Source organism: Benincasa hispida, chromosome 3 (genome assembly GCF_027475165.1).
Source record: "Benincasa hispida cultivar pf3 chromosome 3, pf3_genome.v1.1, whole genome shotgun sequence".
Classification (NCBI taxonomy): Eukaryota; Viridiplantae; Streptophyta; class Magnoliopsida; order Cucurbitales; family Cucurbitaceae; genus Benincasa; species Benincasa hispida.
The window spans coordinates 2,196,587-2,217,684 of record NC_143480.1 but is presented as its reverse complement, the minus strand read 5'-3'; the positions used below and the strand labels follow the sequence as shown (position 1 = coordinate 2,217,684).

The 21,098-nt window shown below is 32.1% G+C and overlaps 2 protein-coding genes and 1 long non-coding RNA gene across 3 annotated transcripts; 2 read left to right on the top strand and 1 right to left on the bottom strand.

Moving 5' to 3' along the window:
• Positions 1-4,062: 4,062 nt before the first annotated feature.
• LOC120073228 (protein CHUP1, chloroplastic-like) lies at positions 4,063-7,648 on the bottom strand. Its single transcript, XM_039025947.2, has 7 exons — positions 6,850-7,648; positions 5,777-6,721; positions 5,562-5,693; positions 5,178-5,359; positions 4,983-5,094; positions 4,622-4,765; positions 4,063-4,525 (listed from the first exon to the last, which is right to left on the bottom strand). The coding sequence occupies exons 1-7, from the start codon at positions 7,615-7,617 to the stop codon at positions 4,445-4,447; spliced, it is 2,364 nt and encodes a 787-aa protein (XP_038881875.2). The 5' UTR covers positions 7,618-7,648; the 3' UTR covers positions 4,063-4,444.
• LOC120073230 (uncharacterized) lies at positions 4,079-4,990 on the top strand. Its single transcript, XR_005480702.2, has 2 exons — positions 4,079-4,390; positions 4,460-4,990. It is a non-coding gene; the product is annotated as an uncharacterized LOC120073230 (long non-coding RNA).
• Positions 7,649-10,804: 3,156 nt separating the features above from the next.
• On the top strand, positions 10,805-12,790 carry LOC150036945 (uncharacterized). Its single transcript, XM_090311690.1, has 6 exons — positions 10,805-11,021; positions 11,201-11,370; positions 11,484-11,576; positions 11,692-11,890; positions 12,401-12,500; positions 12,556-12,790. Exons 1-6 carry the CDS (start codon positions 10,805-10,807, stop codon positions 12,788-12,790), a joined length of 1,014 nt encoding a protein of 337 aa, XP_090167816.1.
• Positions 12,791-21,098: the final 8,308 nt, after the last annotated feature.

Below are 21,098 nucleotides of genomic sequence, written 5' to 3'. Positions count from 1 at the left end.
CTTTTTCCTAACATAATATTCTCATTTTCTTAATTATTCAAATATTTCATTTTAACATTATTCTAATTACAATATCTCCTTCTATATCGTCACATCCATTTTTTCCATCAATTACTAACTTATATAATATTTCCAACATTTACGAAAATTTTAGTATATTTTAGATGAATGATAAATTCATAATTTGTCCACTTTGGTCCGTGATTGACAAATAAAAACCCTAATCTCAGTTTTAGTCATTAATTTCATACGAAATCGGAAATAATGTGTTCTATGATTGGTGGATACATTTTTTGTTTTATTTGTAAATTATTCTTCCACTTGCTACTGCCTCTTCTCTCCAATAATTTCTAGAAACTTTGTTTTATTTGTTATATGTATATGTATATATATATATATATATTTGAACTGACAAACATTGCATTATTTCGCTCATCGTTTTGGGGGATGTTTTTGTTTTTTGGTAGAGAAATACGTTCTTAGGATATTATTGTTTTTGCATGTTCTATTTTTAAAGAATGTGATTTTGACATTTGTGTATCGTTTGTTCAATGTGGGTAATAATGTTCCGCAGATGGTCGATTTTTTTCAAAATATTTTCCATTTTTCTAAAAATATTCACTTTCGATTTTTGTTTTCTATTTTAAAATTACATGCATTTCCTAACAATAGAGGAATAAAACCATAGTTCTAATACAATAAAAATTTATGATTGAACTAAACCAATTCACCAATATGCGTCAATACATATATACAATTATATCAATATTACAAGTCTATATGTTATAAATATTGATAAACTTCAATCAAATATAGTAATAATAACAATAAAAGTCTATGGTTTAACTAAAATATAAAAAATAGACTTCTATAGTGTTTGACAGGCATTGATAGAAGTTTATCAACAATATATATTTCTATCACTAAACTCTCAATTATGATAATCTATCGCCAATTGATTTTGATCATTTTGATGAATGTTTTTCTTGTGATCTATAATTTACCATATTTATTAATGCTTTTTAGTCTTACTATTTATAAATATTAATTTGATTGATTTTGGCTACATATGTGACCATTTTTTTTTTTCTTTTTCCAAGCACTCACTCAGATTCCTTACTAATCTATATTTCAAATCACACTACTTTCTGTTTTTCTAACTTTTACTTCTTTTTTTTTTTCCTTTTCATTGATAGCTCTCACTTTCTCGTGCCTTATCTCAAATTTCTCTTTCTTTACCTTCAAACTCGCAAATCATATATTCTTTCTCTCACACACAATCAATCATTGAATTAAATGAATCCTAATATAATTTTTAACAGTTAACCATTTAATTAATATAAAATTGGGTAATGGTTAGCTGTAGTTTATATTGATAATTTTTGTACACATAAAGAAAAAAAAAACGATATATATATATATATATTTACCGCATGTCAAAATTTTATTGGTCAATTACCTAAACTGTACTAAGATAAGTATATCCTACAAAGCAATTAAGTTTTTTTTTCAAAAACATTTGTAATGTGATAATTTTGTTTTATTATATAATATTTATTAATATTTAATGGACACGATATATTATGTATAGAAAATTTTGTTAGAGACTAAACATGTTTATATAGACTTCAATCTTCTATGATAAAATAGACCAATGAGATTTTGTTAATAATAAAGACTAAATCATCTTCCATAATAAAATGGATAAAGATCCGTTTGGATTGCTTTTGAAATTCTAATAAACTATTTTAGGAGAATCTTAATCACTTAGGTTGTTTGGTGAAATAACTTATTTATTAATCTATCTATAATCACTTTTAAAATTGTTTTAACGTGCAAAAGTTATTTGATGGAACTTTTAGATTTTAGTTTTCTTAAAAATTTGGTATATTCCTTTACCTATCTCAAACTTTCATTTTATTAATTTATTTTCTCACATTTATTCCAAATTTTAATTAGTTCAAATTCTTATAACAATTATTTTTTGAAATAAATAAAAAGGGTCACAATTCAAATCAAATATATTTTTAAATAATTATATAACTAAATTACACTAATTTAATATTAATTTACCAAACACCTTAGCTAGTTTTTCTAATTTAAAATTAAGTCTATATCATTCATATTTTTTTATCATGATTTGTATATTTATTAAGTATAATGATCAAATTCTTACCAAAATTTAAAAAATAAAAATAATAACTTTTTGAAAATTATTTTTTTAACTATAAAAAATTGGCTTGGTTTTTTCGAAGGAGACCTATATTAGTAGTTACTACAATGATTATTATTATTATTTTGAAATGGTATGATGATGGTGGTGTGGTTGATGGAGGAGATGAGATATTCTAAGAGGAATTCCTGAAAAGATAAGCAGAAGCAGACGGAAAAGAGCAGTTGGAGATGGGAAAAATGGAAGGGGAGGTTCGTGAATCGGGACAGAACAAGCTATTAAAAGCACCATTTTTCGCCGGTGAGATCTAAGAAAGAAAGCAAAATTTCCTCTGCCGTGGTATCCTGGCCGATGTGACTACTAAGCTTTCCGTGGCAGATCGATGCGATGGGATAGGATGGGAATGGCTCCAAAATTTCGCCTAAAATCCCCAATTACAGGTCACATCACTTCAATTTCTAACTCACTTTACTGTTCATTCCGTATTTCCCACACCCTAATTTCCCCAACCCTACTTTTTCTTTCAAGATATATATCATATATGTGAATACCAACCATAATGGTTATTACATTTTCTCTTTATATATGATAATACATTTAGTATTCTGTGATATGAGGATAAGTAGCGATCAAATAATTGGTGTCCGTAAAAGGAAAGGATGGAGATGAATTGGAGAGAGTTGCTAGACTCGGAAGTTGGAACTCATTCTATGAATGTGGTATTAGATATTTAATATATTGACTCACGCAGGGTACTATATAGTACCAGGCATTGATCTTTTCTTCTGCAACAGCATCAGAAATTACCAATAAAATGAGATTTTCAAAAAAGAGTTTGTTGTAAAGAAGTTGGAGGTGGGCTACAGCCAGAAGTTAGCAAAAACGAAGGTAGAAAGAAAAGAGAGCATGGTAGAAGTAGAACTAGAAAGAAACAGAATAAGGTGGTGGAGTGGAGACTTCTTCTATCTGTCTTTAATTTTTTTTCTTAATTGTTTACCGGGTTGGCAGAATGGCTGGTTTGTCTGCTTCTTTTCTAGTTTGGCGCCCAAAATGGGTAAATACAGGCAATGTTAAGTCTTTTCTGTATGTCAAATCTTCCAGTCCTTTCATATTTCCCTTTTCTCCACTGCTTTAGATTTCATCAATCATCCAAATCCACTCCTCTCCCGTCATTTATTGGATCTCTCAATTCGTTTCTTTCCTTTAATTTCCTTTGTTTTATGATCTTTTTGGTTAGAGAGTGTTCATCTTTTTAAGAAAAATACATAAAGGTTGTCTGAGAGGTGTTTTCTCGACTTTTTTTTTTTTTTTTGGATTTAGTGAAGAAAATATCAGGAGAAGTATGTGCAGGTAGATATTTTAGAGCTTGTTTTGTTTTGTTTTCTGAAGGAGTGCCTTTGTTTTTAGAATTATTGAAGGTGATGTGATTTGAAAATTAAACCATATGAAATTATATGTGATTTGTGATTTCAAGTAATTGCAATGACATAATATAATCTTAACTTTATGGTGGCCATCTATTTAGAATTTAACATTCTACAAGATTTTTTTACACCTAAATATTATAAGATCGGATAGATTGTCCTATACACAACCATTTACATTAAACAGAAATATAAACTTGGCTTCTGAAATTGTTTTTTGCTTTTTGTATGACAAAAAAAGGGAAAATATTTTAGAATAATTGAGGGTGATGTAATTTGAAAAATCATTTTATCTGGGGTTTGTGATTTCAAATTATTTGAATTTTTACAAGTTATACACAACCTGTGATTCTGTGGAAAATATCTTAAATAGAAAATAGAAACCTGTTGTTTTTTCTTATTGAACACAAAACACATTTCGAAACATGCCCTCCTCTCAGCAATCTTACTTTAGATACTCAGAAATCAAGGCCAACCAGAGAAAAAGTTCCATTAAGTTTGGACTCTCTTTCCACAAAACGTTTGATTTTTCAGTTAACACACAATTTACATTAATATATATTAAAACGATCCTCCTCCCTCTGGCTGTTTGCCACCTCTCTTTCCGTAGGATCTGCCTGTGCTTTGGAGGAGCTTGCTTCATGAAGAGAGGAGGAAGGATGGCAGAGGCCAAAAATATACTTAACTTAAGATCTGGCTTCCCCAGCAGCTCAGTTCTAAGTTCCAAATTCAAAAACTTCCCTTGAAGGGAAAACTATATGTATTGCTAGCATGGTATCTAGCTGCTTACCGAGTTAGTAAACCTAAACCAACTGATTTCCATTTGCTTTGTCCTGTAATGTAACTTTCACTTTTTGTTCAGAAGGTTGGCCAAGTTTCGCAAATCCTCAAATGCATGCATTGTTTCGGCATCGAACCCTCCTGCAAACTGTAGCCGTGAAAGGCAAAACACAATCAGCAAACAATCTTTGTGTTTTCCTGAAGAAAAATGCAGTGAACGAAGGCAGGCTTGATTAATTGCTACCTGATGAATTCTAAAGGCAAATCTCACTCCTTGAAGAAGCATGTAGTCCATTGCGGGATCTTTCTCTGATAAAGCCTTTGATTGAAGTTCCATTGCTACTCTCTTCATGTACATTTTTGCCAACTTCACCGAACCCAACTTTATCTACAAAATAGAGTTCCACTTTGGTTGTTCAAATAGATCTAAACTTTGGTTGCTATTGAGAAATTTTCCAGCAATAACAAGACATCTGCTTTCTTGAACCCAACTATTTATCTACATTATTATAGAGTTTACTTTTGGTTTTGTTCAGAAACATCATAGACTATGATTGTCATTAAGAAATTATCCAGACGCTTATGATATTTTAAGAAGTTTTTACCTTGCTTATGATTCCATTGTCAAGCATCCAATCTGTGGGAATTTGGAACTCTTTGCAATTTCGCATCAATGATTCTCTCATCCGGAGAAGGTTATAACTACTACGCTCCATCCTGATTTCATAAACACATCGTTTATCATCATTGACTTAAAAGAATACAGACAAATTTGGATGTGGGAAGCTATTGATCCTTACTTCTCTGATAAAGCAACCATTTTTTTGAGAGCAATGTCACAAGGCAATCTGGGATCATCTTTGTAGGCTGAAATTTCACACTCCAACTTCTTTAGATCTCTATACCCGAAGGCTGCTTCTCGCAAGGTGTCAGCCTTTCTCTCTGGCCAATCAAAGTGCTTCAGAACTGCCCTTTCATCCACCTTTGGGAATATTAATAATCATAAGCAAAATACTCAGCTCTTCAACAAAACGATCTATTCATTATGCAGGGTAACACCTTCATATGATTGTCATAGATCAACTCTACATTCTACAGCATGCATTCATTTACTTGTTTAAGTTCAATTTTTTCCTATAACGTTTAAATCAAATGCACCAAGGTTAAGAGAATCAAAGGAATACCAGAAAACAAAGTTCATCGTCAAGCCACTTCACAAATTCCACAATATCTTCGATCTTTAGATAAACTGCATTGTTGACCTCTCGTATTAGTGAATTTACAAACTCTCCCTGGGTCTCAATATCTGCCTTTATCTGCAAGAGTATGAAATATTATCATGTCTTCTGATGAAAGAAGTACAATCGTAATTGAAGACAATATATGATCGAGAGCTTACAGCAAGCAAATGAGATGATCGATTCTCAATTTCTCCAATCATGCTGCTCCTAACATTTGAAACATCTGGAACATTACATATGGCTCCATTAGAAGAATCTTTTCTAGAATCTCTCTTCATTAGTGAATGGTAGAATTCAACAACTTGTGGAGCTCTCTGTACCATTCCCGTGGCACTCCTCACAGCAAACTTTGGAAGAGGAGGGGGTGGAGGAGGCGGTGGTAGAGGTGGCGGGACTTGAGCTGTGTTTTCTTCTTTAGGTTCACTAGAAATTGAGCAAGAAGGCCTTGGAGGGGGATTTGGTATACGCAATGCTCGTTTCTCCACTTCCAAAGAAGTAAAACTCCTGTTAGTTTCATGGCAATTTCCAAAAACATGAGGCCTTTGAATCACACCCAAATCATATTTCTGAGAGGAAAGAGGATCTGCTTCTTTTTCCATCTCTTTTGCACATATAAAGCCATCAGATTGCCTCCTCTTGTTTGGCTCCAATTCTTCAGGCCAGCATTTGGCTCCACTAATGGAGTGTCTTCTTCTGGGGCTTCTTCCTTCCTCTGTGTCAACCCAATTTTTGTCTAAAAGACTATTATCAGAACAATCTAAATTAGACAAATCCTCATCAGTAATAGGCCATTTCTTCAACTTCTTAACTAGATTTATTCTCTTTGCACTATTGTACTCCATGTATTCCTTTTGGCTGGATAATGAACCAAGCGATTCACCACTCCTCTCAATTGGCTGAGGGCTGGATGGGCTACCAGAATTGGCCGAGGAACAAGAATTACGAAGCTCGCTTCTTAAACAGGAATTAACCCACCTAAGGTATGCAAGTTCCTCAACCTCATTCAATCTGCTCATCTGCAGACCTTCCACTTGCTTGCACAAATCTTCATTTCTGTGTCTCAGCAAAGATGCCTCTGCTTTGATCTTTGCTACAGCTTCACTCTGTTAGTAACAAAGATAAACCTTAGAGCTTGTGTTGTAGTGAAAGAGTTTGTGGAATGTTTCATAAACGTTCAATAAAAAAGATTGACCATTCAGCACAAAGGCCCTTGTAAATGACTGAATGTTACCTCAGAATTCTTTGCTAGACAAGCCAGTTCAGACTCCACCGAAGAAAGCCTGCAAGCGAGGTTCCTCTTCTGAAGCTGAAGTTCCTTATTCAAGCGTCTCAACTCAACAACTTCCACCTCTACGTTTACAGGCGCAGTCTGTGGCTCTTCTTGCTTCTCAGAAATCGATGATAGAGTTACTAATTGCTCAGAGAGGGCTCTTCTCTCTTCTTCCAATACACTAACTTTCTGAGTAAGGCCGTCTAATTCAGCTTTCTTTTCCTCAAGTTCCCTTTCGAGTTCATAATTTCTAGTATTCCGCTTAAGTTCTGCAAGTTCGTTCTGAAGTTCGAATTCCCTCTGCTTAGATTCGTTAAGCAAACTTCTGAGTTGATCGAGCTCAATGAACAAATCCCGAGACGATTGTCTGCGGTGGGTCTGATAAGACTGTGGATGAACTTGAGCAGGATTTGCCGAACAAGCTAAATCCCCAATGATGGAACGCTTGATGGGAGAATGGGAAGGAACAAACTTCTCCTTCTGATTAGCTAAATCCGAATTCCCAAGTGGTGGTACTTTCTTGGGTTGAAGATTGCTCTGAGCTTTAGTTCTCTTGTCTGTGGAGAAACCTTTGACAATGTGAGAACCCCAGGAAGAAGCAGCCCTCAATTTCGAACCATTCCCACTATTTCCTTTGGCATTATTCTGATTTAGACACTTGGGATTCTGATTTTGATCAGCAAACCTAGATGGTTTCCCTCTGTTTTCTGATGGGTTATCCTCCTTCATCCTGTATAAACCTTAAGAGGGGGGGGGGGGGGGGGGGGGGGGGTGGAAGAAACAGCCAAGTGGTTCCGTTGAAGAAACAGCCAAGTAAAAAACTTCACGACAACTTCTTCAGTTCCATTGTCGAAGAAACGAACATGAAAAATGGAAGAAGGAGCGGGGTTTGTTTTGTTTGGAAAGAAGGTTCGGACAGTGAGGTGGAGCCGAAGGGACAGACTACAGAGATTTTGGCGGAGAAGAAATGCGTGTAGCTCCAAGTCCGAGAATGAAATCGGGAGAAAGGTGGCAGCCTTCTCTTTATGGCTTTAGTTTTTGAATTTTTGAATTTTGAATTTTGTTCATGTTTTGAGCGTCCGTTGTGTACTATCGAGGGAGGGTGCAAAAGGTAACGGTCATATTGCATTTTGCACTTTCTTTATTTAACTCGAGATTAATAGTTGACCACCAATTAAATTCTTAGCTTCTTTAATGCTTCCTTTGTACATATTTAGTCACTTTTATTTTCTCTCTCTTTTTCTTTTTGCAACTTCAAGCAATCTGAGGGTGGAAATTTATTGAGTTAACTTACATTGCGCGATACCCTTTTAAAAAATATTAAAGTCCGATTTGATAATCATTTTATTTTTTATTTTTTATTTTTAAAAATCAAGTCTATAAACACTACTTCCATTCCTAAAATTTTACTTTTTACTAATAGTTTAAAAAGCAAGCTAAAATTTGAAGAAAAAAGTATTTCAAATTTTGCTTTTGTTTGGGAATTTGGCTAAGAACTCAAATATTATACTTAGAAAATATGCAAATCATTATAAAAAATAGGAAGAAATAATTTTAATTTTCAAAAATAACAAATAAAATGATTACCAAATGGAACCTAAATAATCAACTCGTTAGCAATTACAGTTGGTTGATGAGTTGAGTTGAGGTATCTTTTAAATCTAGCCATAATTTTGAGTTTTAAATTTTTTTTAATCTATCCAATTACCATGAAATAACAAAACAACTCAAGTCGATCAGAATATGTGGTATATACTTTTTCAAACTTTTATTTAAAAAAACAAAAAGATAATCTCTAAAACCTCCCTTTACACATTTTCAAATCCTGAGTTAAGGTTGCTAATCTAATTTCAACTTATATGGTGAAAAATTACCTTACAACTTATATTTATATCTTAACTTTGTTCATGAAAAATTACCTTACAACTTATATTTACAACTTATAATATTTTTTAAATTAATAAAAATCTCATACTAGTTTGATTTAACTCAGAATAATTGTAGATGAACTCATAAATCAGATTATAAACGAACGGATTTGGTAAACCATATTTTCTGAACACTCGTATACCAATAATGTACAATTTTTCAACTAATAAATTCAAATTCAAATATACTTTTAGGGATATTTATTTCAAGGATTGGGTTTGGGATGAGTTAGGCATTCTAAGCCCAATCCACTCTTTCTCGGGTTTGAATAGTAAACACTATTCAAACCCATGGTTACACTTTTCTTTAAAAAAAAATAATAATTTAGAAAGTTTACCAACCAACTTTCAAACACCATCTCCAATGACCGCCGTTGGCCAACTTCAACCGCCATCTCCGAAGACTGTCGTCGGCCAACCTTTGGTCGCCACTTCCGACGAACTTGCTAATGAACTTTCGATCACGGACTTTGGTCAAATTTTGGCGCAATCAGCCAACTTTGAAAAATATTAATAAAAATACTTTTGATATATAACATACCGAACAAACTTGTATATAAAAATACTTCTAAAAAAAAGTTGCCAACACATGGGTGTTTTTATTTTAAAGATATTTTTTTTTAAAATCAAGTGTTTAAATAAAAATAATATTTTTAAAAACAGTTTTTTTTAAGTCATTTCAAACAGGCCTTTAGTTTAATTACAATAATATTTTTTAAAATATCTTTTCTTCTTTCTTCTAATTCTTTTGTCATTTAGAGTTTTTCTTTTTAATATTATTATTTATTAGATTATCTTTTTTTAATTCTCTCTCTTCTTACTCTATTTTAGGAGATTTCATTTATTTTCTTCTATTTCTCCTAGGTGTAAATCAATCACTACAAGAAATATCTACTGTATGCTACTTTTGTATATTACTACTACTATTATATATATACACTTTTTTTTTAATAAAAATTGAATAGTAAGGAGAGTTAAAAAGTAATTAAGTGTATTTATTTAGGCTATATGTATACAAAACCCTAATTAAAATTAGTTCAAGTGACAAAAGTCTATGAAATTTTATTTCAAAACTTAGTAAGATCAAAATATCAAATTATTAAAATAATAAATTAAATAAAATTATAATTCTAGTCAAATCTTTATTTCAAAATTAAAAAAATATTTTTTTCCTAAATTTTCTAGATTATTTTAAACTTAACTATGTTAAAATAATTAAGATGACAATTTTAAACTAATATAATATCTAAGCACTAATTAAATATAAAAGAATATTTCACAAACTCAAGATTTATAAATCTGCACTTCATTCCTAGGTTTCCTAAGTATGCACTCCAAATGCAGGTTTCTTATACCTAGACTTCCAAAACTTGCACTCCAAACATAATTTTCTTAAACCTAATCTACCTAAACTTTTCAGCCCAACTCCAAGCTTAACATTTTCATTCCAAACCTGCTTGCTAAATGCCCCTTAAAAGAAATCAAACATAGTAGCTATGTAGGTGGTAATCATGGTTGTTAAAGATTGAGGATTTGAAAAATCCAACCAGGTTTGGTTCAAATAATTGAAAACTTCATTTTCTTTATGGAGCAATCTAAAATTACTTTTAATTGAACCAATCCAATCCAATCTAAAGCTTTATATATACATTAATTTTACCTTTATCTAAATCAATACATATTGTTCAACAACTTTATTTTACGATAAAGGATAACTAATCCATGAACTTAGAAAAAAAAAAAAGAAATTGGATAAAATAGCAACAAATGAGGATTCGTTTGGATATATAGCAAAAATTGAAAATAATAAGATCAATGGAAATTCTGTGCAAGGCATGTGGGTGACATTTTGATAATACTTTATTTGCACGTAGTTGATTCGTATGTCCGAAATATTAAATAAAGTGTAACTGTAGAGTTTGATTAATTTAAATGCTTATGTGCCTAAAGCACCTTTTCCTTCCAGGATTGCAAGGCCAAAGGATCTCATGGGAGACAAGGATAAGGAGTTGTTGGAGACGTTTAAGAAGGTGAAAATTAACATTCCCCTCCTTGATGATGTAAAACAAATTCCAAAGTATGCCAAGTTTCTTAAGGAACTGTGCACGAGGAAGAGACAAGAAAAAGAGAAACAGATGATGGTAGTAAGTCAATCAGTGTCCGCGATCCTTCAAAAGAACTTACCTGAAAAACACAAGGATCCAAGTATGTTCTCTCCCCCTTTTATGATTAGGAAGAAAAAAAAATAAAGAGAGCTATGTTAGATCTTGGTGCGTCCATTAATGTAATGTCATATTCCATTTACCAAGAACTAACACTAAAAAACCTAACTGAGATAAGAGTAGCAATACAATTAGCTGATAGGTCTTTTATTCATTCGTTAGGAATCATAAAAGATGTCCTTGTGCAAGTTAATTATCTTCTTTTCCCTACTGACTTTTACATTCTTAAAATGGAAGAACCTACGTCCATTTCATCTACATTGATCTTGTTTGGTCAGCCTATCATGAAAACAACCAAAACCAAGATCGATGCGGATGAAGGTACTTTGTCTGTGAGTTTGACGGTGAAGTAGTTAAATTTAATATTTTTTATGCTATGAAATCTCCCACCGTTGGGCATGTACAGTCTTTGTGCCAAGTTGACGTATTTGATTGTCTTAAGTAGGAAGTAGTTTGGGACATCTATGATGATGACGAGAATGATTCAGGCATTTTGATCTCACTTGGGGAGCTTTCTACTTTATCCATTATAGAACCAGTAAGTATGTCTTCTTGTTTTGATAATGACTCATTTGAAAAGGTGCTTCCTTTTGTCGTGCAGGTGGACGTTGGCGAACATCAAAAGTATTAGCCCCACTGTGTGTATGCATCAGATTTCTCTTAAAGAAGGAGCTAAGCCTTGTCAGCAACTCCAGGGGCATTTGAATCCTGTTCTGAAGGAGGTCGTGATGAAAAAGATTTTTAAACTCCTCAATGCATGTATTATCTACCCTATTGCTGATAGTAAATGGGTCAGTCCCATACACGTAGTGCCTAAGAAAATAGGCATTATTGTAGTAGAAAATGAGGAGGGTAGTTTAATTCCTGTAAGAGTTCAAAATGGATGGAGAATGTGTATAGGCTTTAGGAAGTTACATGTTGCCACTAGGAAAGATCACTTCCCCGTCCCATTCATAGATAAGATGCTTGAGAGGCTAGTTGGAAAACATTTCTTCTATTTTCTTGATGGTTTTTTGGGTTTCTATAAGTTCCCGATCAACGAGGAATATCAATAGAAGACGACCTTCACATGCCTCTATGGCACCTTTGCTTTTAGAAGGATGTCGTTCAGGATATGTAACGCTCTAAGTACTTTACAACGCTACATGATGAGTATCTTTTCCGAATTTATTGAGAACTATATGGAGGTGTTTATGGATGACTTCACTATTTATGGGGACTCATTTCATGACTGTTTGTCAAACTTGTCTAGGATGCTAGAGCGATGTATTAAGTCTAACCTTGTGCTTAATTTCGAAAAATATCATTTTATGGCCTTGCATGGGATTTTACTTAGACATATTATTTATGAGCATGGTATAGATGTTGATCCTGTTAAAGTTAATGATATTGCTAAGCTCCCTTACCCCATAAATGTAAGAGAGGTTCAATCTTTTCTTGGGCATGCAGGTTTCTACCGCAGGTTTATCAAGGATTTTGGTAAAATTGCTCAGCCAATGACCTCTTTTCTTCACAAGGACGTTGGCTTTTGAATTTGGTGATGAATGCAAGGCAAGCTTTGACGTGTTGAAGAATGCCCTGTCGTGTGCTCCAGTTATTCAGGCTCCACATTGGGATCTTCTCTTCGAGATCATGTGTGACGCGAGCGACCATGCTGTTGGGATGGTTTTGGGCCAGAAGGTGGATGAGAAACATCATGTGATCTACTACGCTTCAAAGACCCTGAACCCTGCCAATGCAGCTACACCATGACAGAAAATGAGTTTTTAGTCGTTGTCTTTACTCTTGAAAAATTATGTTCTTACACTATTGGATCTGAAGTAGTTGTCTTAATTGATGAAATCCATTGTGCATAGATGAAAGGTTCAACTTAATCGACCTTCGACCAAGAGTTCAAGTCGCAAAGTCTCTTCTTTCCAAAGTGATTCCTATCGATCCATTGTGAAAAGGGAGGCCAAGCATATGGACGGTATTGGTATTAACCAATTTGTCTTGGGGTCTTAAACCCACCTTAACATATTTGATCAAGGAAGGATGTACCATCGTCAAATATTGTATGTTTCTCTTCTGTTCATGAGATCTCTAGATTCATATCAACACCACGTCATAATTGGTTAGTAATTTAATTTATGATTTTTAATTGGGATTTTTATACTCTAATCTAAATCGGTTTCTTTCTTTATGAATGCTATTATTTAGATAAAGTTTTTATCAACTAGCCCTCACTTTCTAAACTGATATTTTGGATCTAGAACATGAAAAGAAAATGTATTGTTACAGAATTTTGGGTAAGTTCAAAAGCGATTTAGATGGTTTGGTTAATTGATTTTCCATTGTAGTGTATTTATTTTTAAGTTTAGTGTATTTGTTGGGTGTCGTTTTGAGACTAATTACAGTGTATTTGTAGGTTATATAAATATATCATCAGAAGTATCGTTAAAAAATTTCAAAATACCTTTTATGACTACAAAACCCTCATCTTTCCTTTGCATGTTTTTTTTTTCGAATATCAAAACTAAACCATTTTTTTCCAAATATCATTTTATTTATTTGTTTTGATTTTTTAATCCTTTTTCAACTTATTTTATGTTTTTACATTTTGATTTTTTTAATTAATTTGAAAATTTTATACAATCAAATATCAGATTTTTTTTTAATTAATCTGAAAAATTTAGAGCAAAGAGTGAAAATAGACCAATCACATTTAAAGTAGTAGGGTGAAGGAAAATATGGTGATGATAGATTATGAGACAATATTCTATTCACGACAATGTCATTATTAGGAGTTGAGGTCGATGACGGAGCCTATGTCGAAGGAGTTGAGATAGAAGAAGATGAAACTGGAGTAATCACTAATGACTCCGAAGGAGCAACAAATGAAGTCGGTGGAGAAGGTGTCAAAGTCGAAGTTGATGGTGAAGTATTGGTGGAAGGAGAATGAGCCATGTCCGACGAAGTAAGGATGATGACAGAATTCAAGTAAGATGTGTTGCCATTGTTGGTGGATGAGTCGATTTCGGTGAGGAAAATGGCGACAACTTGGTTGGAGAAGAGCTCCGTGCAGTGCTTAGAGCATAGCCAACCGATAGTCTCTAGATGTTTGTTTTAGTTACAGTGTAATTACAAATATTTCTTAATAAGTCAATTGCAATCTCATTTGCATAGCTGGAGTGAAGGAACTCTTATACAAAAGTACCTATGAGCGGAAGGGGATCTTTCCAATTCATTGTGATAGAATTTCCACATATACATTCGAACATACAGATATGCATTGAAAACACTAAATCACTGAAATGCTTAAAAGATAAAAACAAAAGTTTGAGAGAACATACCAGTTGAAAACTTTCTTCAAGTGAACAAACTCCTCTCGCTCTTGCTAGTCCAGCAAGCAATCACCCAGCAACAACTCAATCGTCTACACGAACAGCTTTGAACAAACAACAGGCAATGGGGACGATACCACCACTCAGAGCCCTCAGTATTCTCGGAGTGAAAATTCAAAGGGTGGGCTTTGATGGAATTGGTAGAGGGAAGGAGGAAATGCTATCATGTACTACGATCTAGCAAGTGGGAGAATAGCAAGACTATCGTATAGTCGAGTGTTTGATCGTTTAGTGTGAGATACACGATCGTATAGTAAAAGCTAAGCGATTGTCTATGCAAAGGTAAGCGATCGTTTAGTTACGCTCAGGCACTAAGCGATCGTTGATGAAAAAGTAAGCAGTTGTTTAGGAAAGCACGGGTGCAGGTGTGCGATCGTTTAGTAAGTGGGCGCTATCTATAGGCTCTCAAACACTAAGCGATAGAAGGCTTACACACCGTGAGCGATTATGCGTGTCTTGTGGAAAATGAAAACAATTTTCATTTTATTCTTCAATTACTGAAACTGAATTGAACTTCCCACTAACGCACTAATTCGGAGAAAACGCCGGTCAATTATCTCATAACTACTCAATTAATAAAATAATAAATATAATCATATTATATTCTTAACCTATAGTTTGATATCATATATCAACTATAATATTTTCTCCTCTACTTGATATAAATCATATTTATATCTAATTTCCTCCTAAATAATATATCTCATACATTTAGTCAATCGTATCATATATAACTAACCAGTTCAATTATATCATATGTAATTGAACTCCCTCTTGTCAATTTGAACATTTCAAACTGACCCAAAAACTGATTCTCACTTTTTTCCAAGCTACCAAGGGAACCTTATGGACCTATGGCTCGAAACTCCAATAGTACGTGAATAGCTGACTAAACTCTTTAGCCATGAGATTCACCATTCGTTAACTACCGAACATTCCACTAAAGACCGATAGTTGAACTCTTCTTACCACAGATATATTTCTGTGTCCATCGGATATAACCAATCATGAGTACGATAACCCTTCACAGATGCTCGTAAGTACAACTGGGCCAATTTACCGTTTTGCCCCTGTAGTTACATCTCACTCCTTAAGTACCATTGATCATTTTAATGAACAATACAACATAGTCCAACTATGTGTGAACACATCTCGATCCATGAAAAGGTGTGTGGCGCCACATCGTTCAAGCCTTGGAATCAGCCCTTAAATGAGTTATTTATCTACTTACCCCTGCTTCGGGGAAATAGTGAATTCCATCTTGTGTAGCTGAGTTCCCAGCTCTCAAATCAGACAAATCCCCAAAATGGTAAGTTTGAGTCGGCAGCCTAGCCACTTGTACCCGTGCAAATTAAAGAATTGCCCTCAATGGCAGGAGTTCCCAACTCACTCAGGATTGAGGTCATGTTACCTATGGTCATCCTAGTGAAGTACAGTCTCTGTCATGAACGGTGTTATGTAACGAGCCGTTAACACTTCGTGGTCAGGTCTTATACAAATTCTTTGTATAGGACTCCCCCGCTCGCATGTCTCCTACACGAATGATCGGGATCAGGCCATCTATGACAAGTCACAACACTTGTAACTATTCTACAAAGCGGGTCGCATCCGTAGCGTTACCATGATAATGTTTTCCTCCTATATCCATATACTACATACCATTTTGGTTATCACTTTAGACATGATCCTTACCAAGATAAGGTTTCCCTCCTATATCCATATATTACATACCATTTTGGTTATCACTTAAGACATGATCCACTTATATGTCACCACATATATGTTTAAGTTACATAAAGACAGTCAAGGATTTTAGTTTATTGGTTTGTGGTAAAGCAAATAAAACATCCAGATGAGCAAAATCAAGAAGTGAAGTAAATATCATATATTATACATCACAAGAGTTCGTACAAACTGTTTACAAACTACAGAACATGAGACTTTAGGCATCAACCCCAACATGGGGATAGTTTAGAATTTTATACATTCGTTTATTTTTTACTTTTAATTCGTTTTGCCATTTTTACAAATGAAATATTGATGTGCTATATTTACAAATGAAAAGTCAAAATCTGTCATTCTTTTTGTTAGTCCTACCCAATTCAGCTGAGAGCCCAACACATACTAAAACAATTTTGACCTATTAGAACGTGGGCCAAACCATCCGAAATTAAGCCCATTATTCTGGTGAGTCAAAGTCAAACTATGTATCATGGGCTCGAAATTCTTGGGCCAGCCCAGTTCCTTGTACCGTCCCTACGTATTTCTAAATCTTTTTTTTTTCTCCTACGATATATTTTAGTTTATTATATTTTTTAGGGAAAAAAAAAATTTGCGTCTCTAAGATTTTTGCCAAGAAAATTGTTGTGTACAAGTTTTATAATATATTTTGTGGTGCATGACATGCATACCATAAACTGGATTTTGTTCAATCTTCAATTCAATAATGTAAAGTACTTTGAATTTGATCAACATAGGCATTCTTTTTTATTTTTAATGAACATTGTATTCTTTATGATTTTACTTAATATTGATTATCATTATTTTATCCCTCACCAAATTAATTATTATATAGTCATCTATATTCTTTACGAACAAATTTGTCAACGCACTATTTAGTAAGAGATTTTTACTGACTTTCTTATATACCAATTTTATATAGCATATTATTCATACATTTTTATTTTATTTGATAAATAAGAAAATAAGGAATTCCTACTCATTTTGTTCTAAAAATAAAATTACGCCACATTAAAATATTTGTAGAAGCTCCTATGGTGTGTAGACAAGTATGTATCTCCCTCAAGTTTAATAATTATGGGATAAAATTTTGAATCATCGATATTAGAAATGATAATCAGTGCCTTATTATTGAGCTCGATCTCATATTTTGGAGCAAAATTTGATCATTATTTATATAAGAAAATATCCAAAAGTATACCTTGTTAGCTGGGGTTGGTTTGTTTCTTTATTTATTTATTTATTTATTTATAGATATTTTATTGAAATTTTCTTGTATGATGTAAAGGTGGGGTCCCTTCCAAGCACCTTACTTTTGACTCCATCCATCTACCTCACACCCAAAAGCCACCAGCTTGAAAATGAAATCAACAATATTCTTTTACTCGACCCTTCATTTTCAACCCCCTTTTTTTATATATATTTTAATAACTTAGTTTGATTTTTTTTTTTCAATAATCGAGTTTTGAATTTTAAAATTATAAATCCGTAATCTATTATATACGAACAGATTGAAATAATGTTGGTAGAAAATAAAAAGACGTGTAGTCAACCTAAAAATGATTCAATTGCTTAAGATATTATAAGAAGTTGGAGATTTGAATATTCACCCTTATAAATTGTTAAAATAAAAAAACAAGTTTTAACCAATTAACTTATGCTTCAATTTGTGTCAAACTTGTTTGTTTGTAGAACAATATAGGTTATATTACTTAAAATTTGTTCATTGAACACAAATAACAAAAAAAGAGGAAAAAAACTGTCCCAAAACTTCCATTATCAACTTTTTCAATAAAGAAATAAGTAGTGGGCGTAAATTAAGATGAACGGAGTATTATATGTTGTGGTTCAATAAAAAAGATGATTTGGATCTTTGAATTTCGTCATCAAATTAAGAATTAAAATTTCTTTTTCTGAGTACAGTAGTTGTAAAGATGAAAATCAAACTTTCAACTTCAAAGAAAGAAATGTACATCGATTTTACTATTAAGCTAAATAATTTTTTTACCAAAATACAAAAGATTTTGGAGGAATTATTTAATGAAAACTTAGTCTTAACCATACTATTCATCAAATTAAGTATTCTTAACCATCGTTAAAATACATTAAAATAAATTTCAAATGTGAGTGTGAAACCAAACTTTAAATGAATTATAATTAACCATTTTTTTGTATCAAATCACTTAGCCTTCCAAGTCTTTCCAGAATTCACAATATTAAATATCCATTTTAATAAGCCATACTTCCACTGAAATTAGGCTAACAAAAAATCAATAGCCTATAAATGTCATTTGCAACCTTCCTTTAATGAAGAAGTTGCTCACTTAAAAGAGTTTAATAAGTTTAATAATAAATGTTAATAACACATATGCTTTATAATATCAAAGTCAACTAATAAGTCGTTAAGAGCGGACAATTGACATGTATTCTCTCTCAATGTCGGAAGTTAAATCTTCCATTCCTACAATTGTTATCATATTAAAAAAAAAAATCGACTAATAAATTGAATGTGTTATGTCATATCATCCTCGTTCAAACAATGCATGTCTAGCTATATACATTTTTTTTAGTTCAGTAACACGTAGGATGAAGGGGATTTGAACTTTTAACATTTTTATCAATGATATATGCTTTGATCAGTTGAATTACATGTTCAAGATGACAATCGTATATAAATGTATAATTATATAATATAAGCTAAAAATCATATAAGCTAAATGATAATTTGTTTATGGTTGTCATTCGTCTCAAATAAAGTATATATAATAAAGTTATATTGAATTTATGATTTCTTGTAGACAATTTTTTTAAGGAGTCTTTTTAAATATAAAAAAATATTTAAATTTATAACAAAAAGTTTTAAAATACACAACAATTTTGAAACTTTTTACTATAAAGTGTAAATATTTTTGAAAATTTTCTATTTATAAAAATGTTCCAATATTTTTAATTAGTACAACCTTTAATAGCCATCCAACAAATTAAAATTGATAATACCATATATGCATCCTTATAAATATGAGAAGCTAAATCCGTCCAAATTTAAGATAAAATAAAATTTTAATTAAATTAAGAAAAAATATTTAAATAAAAAAAATATTAAAAATATTTACAAATAATAACTAAATATAATAATCTATCTGTTATGCATCGCAATAAACGATGAAATTTTATTATATTTATAAATATTTTGGTTATTAATTAACCCCAAATAATAAGGTAAAGCAAAAGGAAATCAACATAATTTGTAAATATTTCTCAAAGAAAACATTATTGGTAAATAATTGGATTATAAATAAAACAAATGGGTTTGAATCACCAAGATTGGAAACAGGCTGCTAAGAAATACAAAATGACCATTAACCCCATCCACACCTAAGGGCTGCTCTTATCTCCCTAATCATTCCGTTGAAATTTTCATGTTATCGTTGTTATTAATTTAATATTAACAAAAACACTAACAATCGGTTGGTCCACACCATATAATTTAATTTTAAATTACATAGTTTAAGAATTAGGTAGCGATGAAATAATAATTATATGGATACATTTTATTATCTCATAACCTTATTTTATTCAACTTTTCTTGTGCATGAAATGTCATGACAAGAATTAATCAAACATTGAACACAACTATACATATATACATACTTGACTAAACCAAATTTCGATGGAAGAGTCAAAGATGGCATAATCTGGCAATTAATTGGCGTGTAATGTTGAGGTGCAATTCAAACTTTATATTTATTGTACGAAATGGATGGAAGAAATTTTAATTTTAGATTTAATCTTCCAATAAATGGTAGTAATTGTTTTAATTTACAATTTAAATAACTTATGTACTTTTTTGTTCTGGTTAAATATGACAGAATTGTTAGTTCACTAAAAAGCCATTTCAAATGTAATAAAACCAAAGAGTTTGCCTAACTCGTTTTTGTTTGAAAATATTTATTCCCCTTTTGAAAAAGAAAAAAAAAATCATATTTATTATGTCAACTTGCATAGTGAGCCCCAATTCCAAACCTTATCTAGAAATCGTATCTTTTTTAATGGGAAAAAGAAAGACAAGCATCCTCATGCTATATAAAGAAAAATGAGCTAACTTATTTATAAATATAACAAAATTTTCACTATCTATTAGTGATAGACTATGATGATAGATGTTTATCCATCGTGATATTTACTATATTTTAAAATATTGCTAGCAGTTTTACGATTTAGAACAATTATCCAAAAAAATCACTCCATTGTCTTTTTAAAAAATAATATAAAAGTATTGTTTAAATCTTATTACGTTTCATAAACTAATTATATGTTTAATATTCTAATTTGATTTTGAAAGTTCGTTTGCGTCGGTGTGAATTTTACGTTTAAATAAAAAAATGGATCATTTTAGTTTGTAGTCTATCGTCAACGATAAGATCAACGATCACAATAGTCGGAATACTACCGAAACACACAACACACACCCTTTCTGACTGAATGCAGAGTTGAAATGCCACGAAAGAGAAATGGGCATTCCCGACGTTTGGGATGTCCACCGAACCCATATTGGTGGGTCTCCCCACTCCCTCCAAAACATGGAGATCCTTTGGATCCCAAACCCATATCCCAAGGTTAAAGTACAAAAAGAGACTTTCTTTTTAAAATTCTCTAACATGGGATTCTCCAACTAAGAATTGGTTCCCTCTTATTTTGAAAAATAAAATTTCACCCAAGATAGTAATCACCTATTTAACTAAATAAAATAGAATTTAGACAAAAAAAATTTAAGAAGGGTTTTCTAACATGTTAAAAATCATTCCAAACATATTCAGAAAATGAAAGGAAAAAAGATAGTTTGGATTAAAATTGAAGTAAAGAGATATAAAATCATTTCTTAGGTATAACGGCAACCAACTCTCAAACCAATTAAAAACATCGTCTCTCATTATAAA

Coding starts and splice junctions, on each gene's coding strand:
- LOC150036945 (XM_090311690.1), top strand. CDS start 10,805: ATGGGAGACAAGGATAAGGAGTTGTTGGAGACGTTTAAGAAGGTGAAA. Junction 11,022..11,200: donor TGAAAAACACAAGGATCCAA/GTATGTTCTCTC, acceptor TTCATTCGTTAG/GAATCATAAAAGATGTCCTT. Junction 12,501..12,555: donor CATGCAGGTTTCTACCGCAG/GTTTATCAAGGA, acceptor TTTCTTCACAAG/GACGTTGGCTTTTGAATTTG.
- LOC120073228 (XM_039025947.2), bottom strand. CDS start 7,617: ATGAAGGAGGATAACCCATCAGAAAACAGAGGGAAACCATCTAGGTTT. Junction 6,722..6,849: donor GTCTAGCAAAGAATTCTGAG/GTAACATTCAGT, acceptor TGTTACTAACAG/AGTGAAGCTGTAGCAAAGAT. Junction 5,694..5,776: donor GATCATCTCATTTGCTTGCT/GTAAGCTCTCGA, acceptor ATACTCTTGCAG/ATAAAGGCAGATATTGAGAC.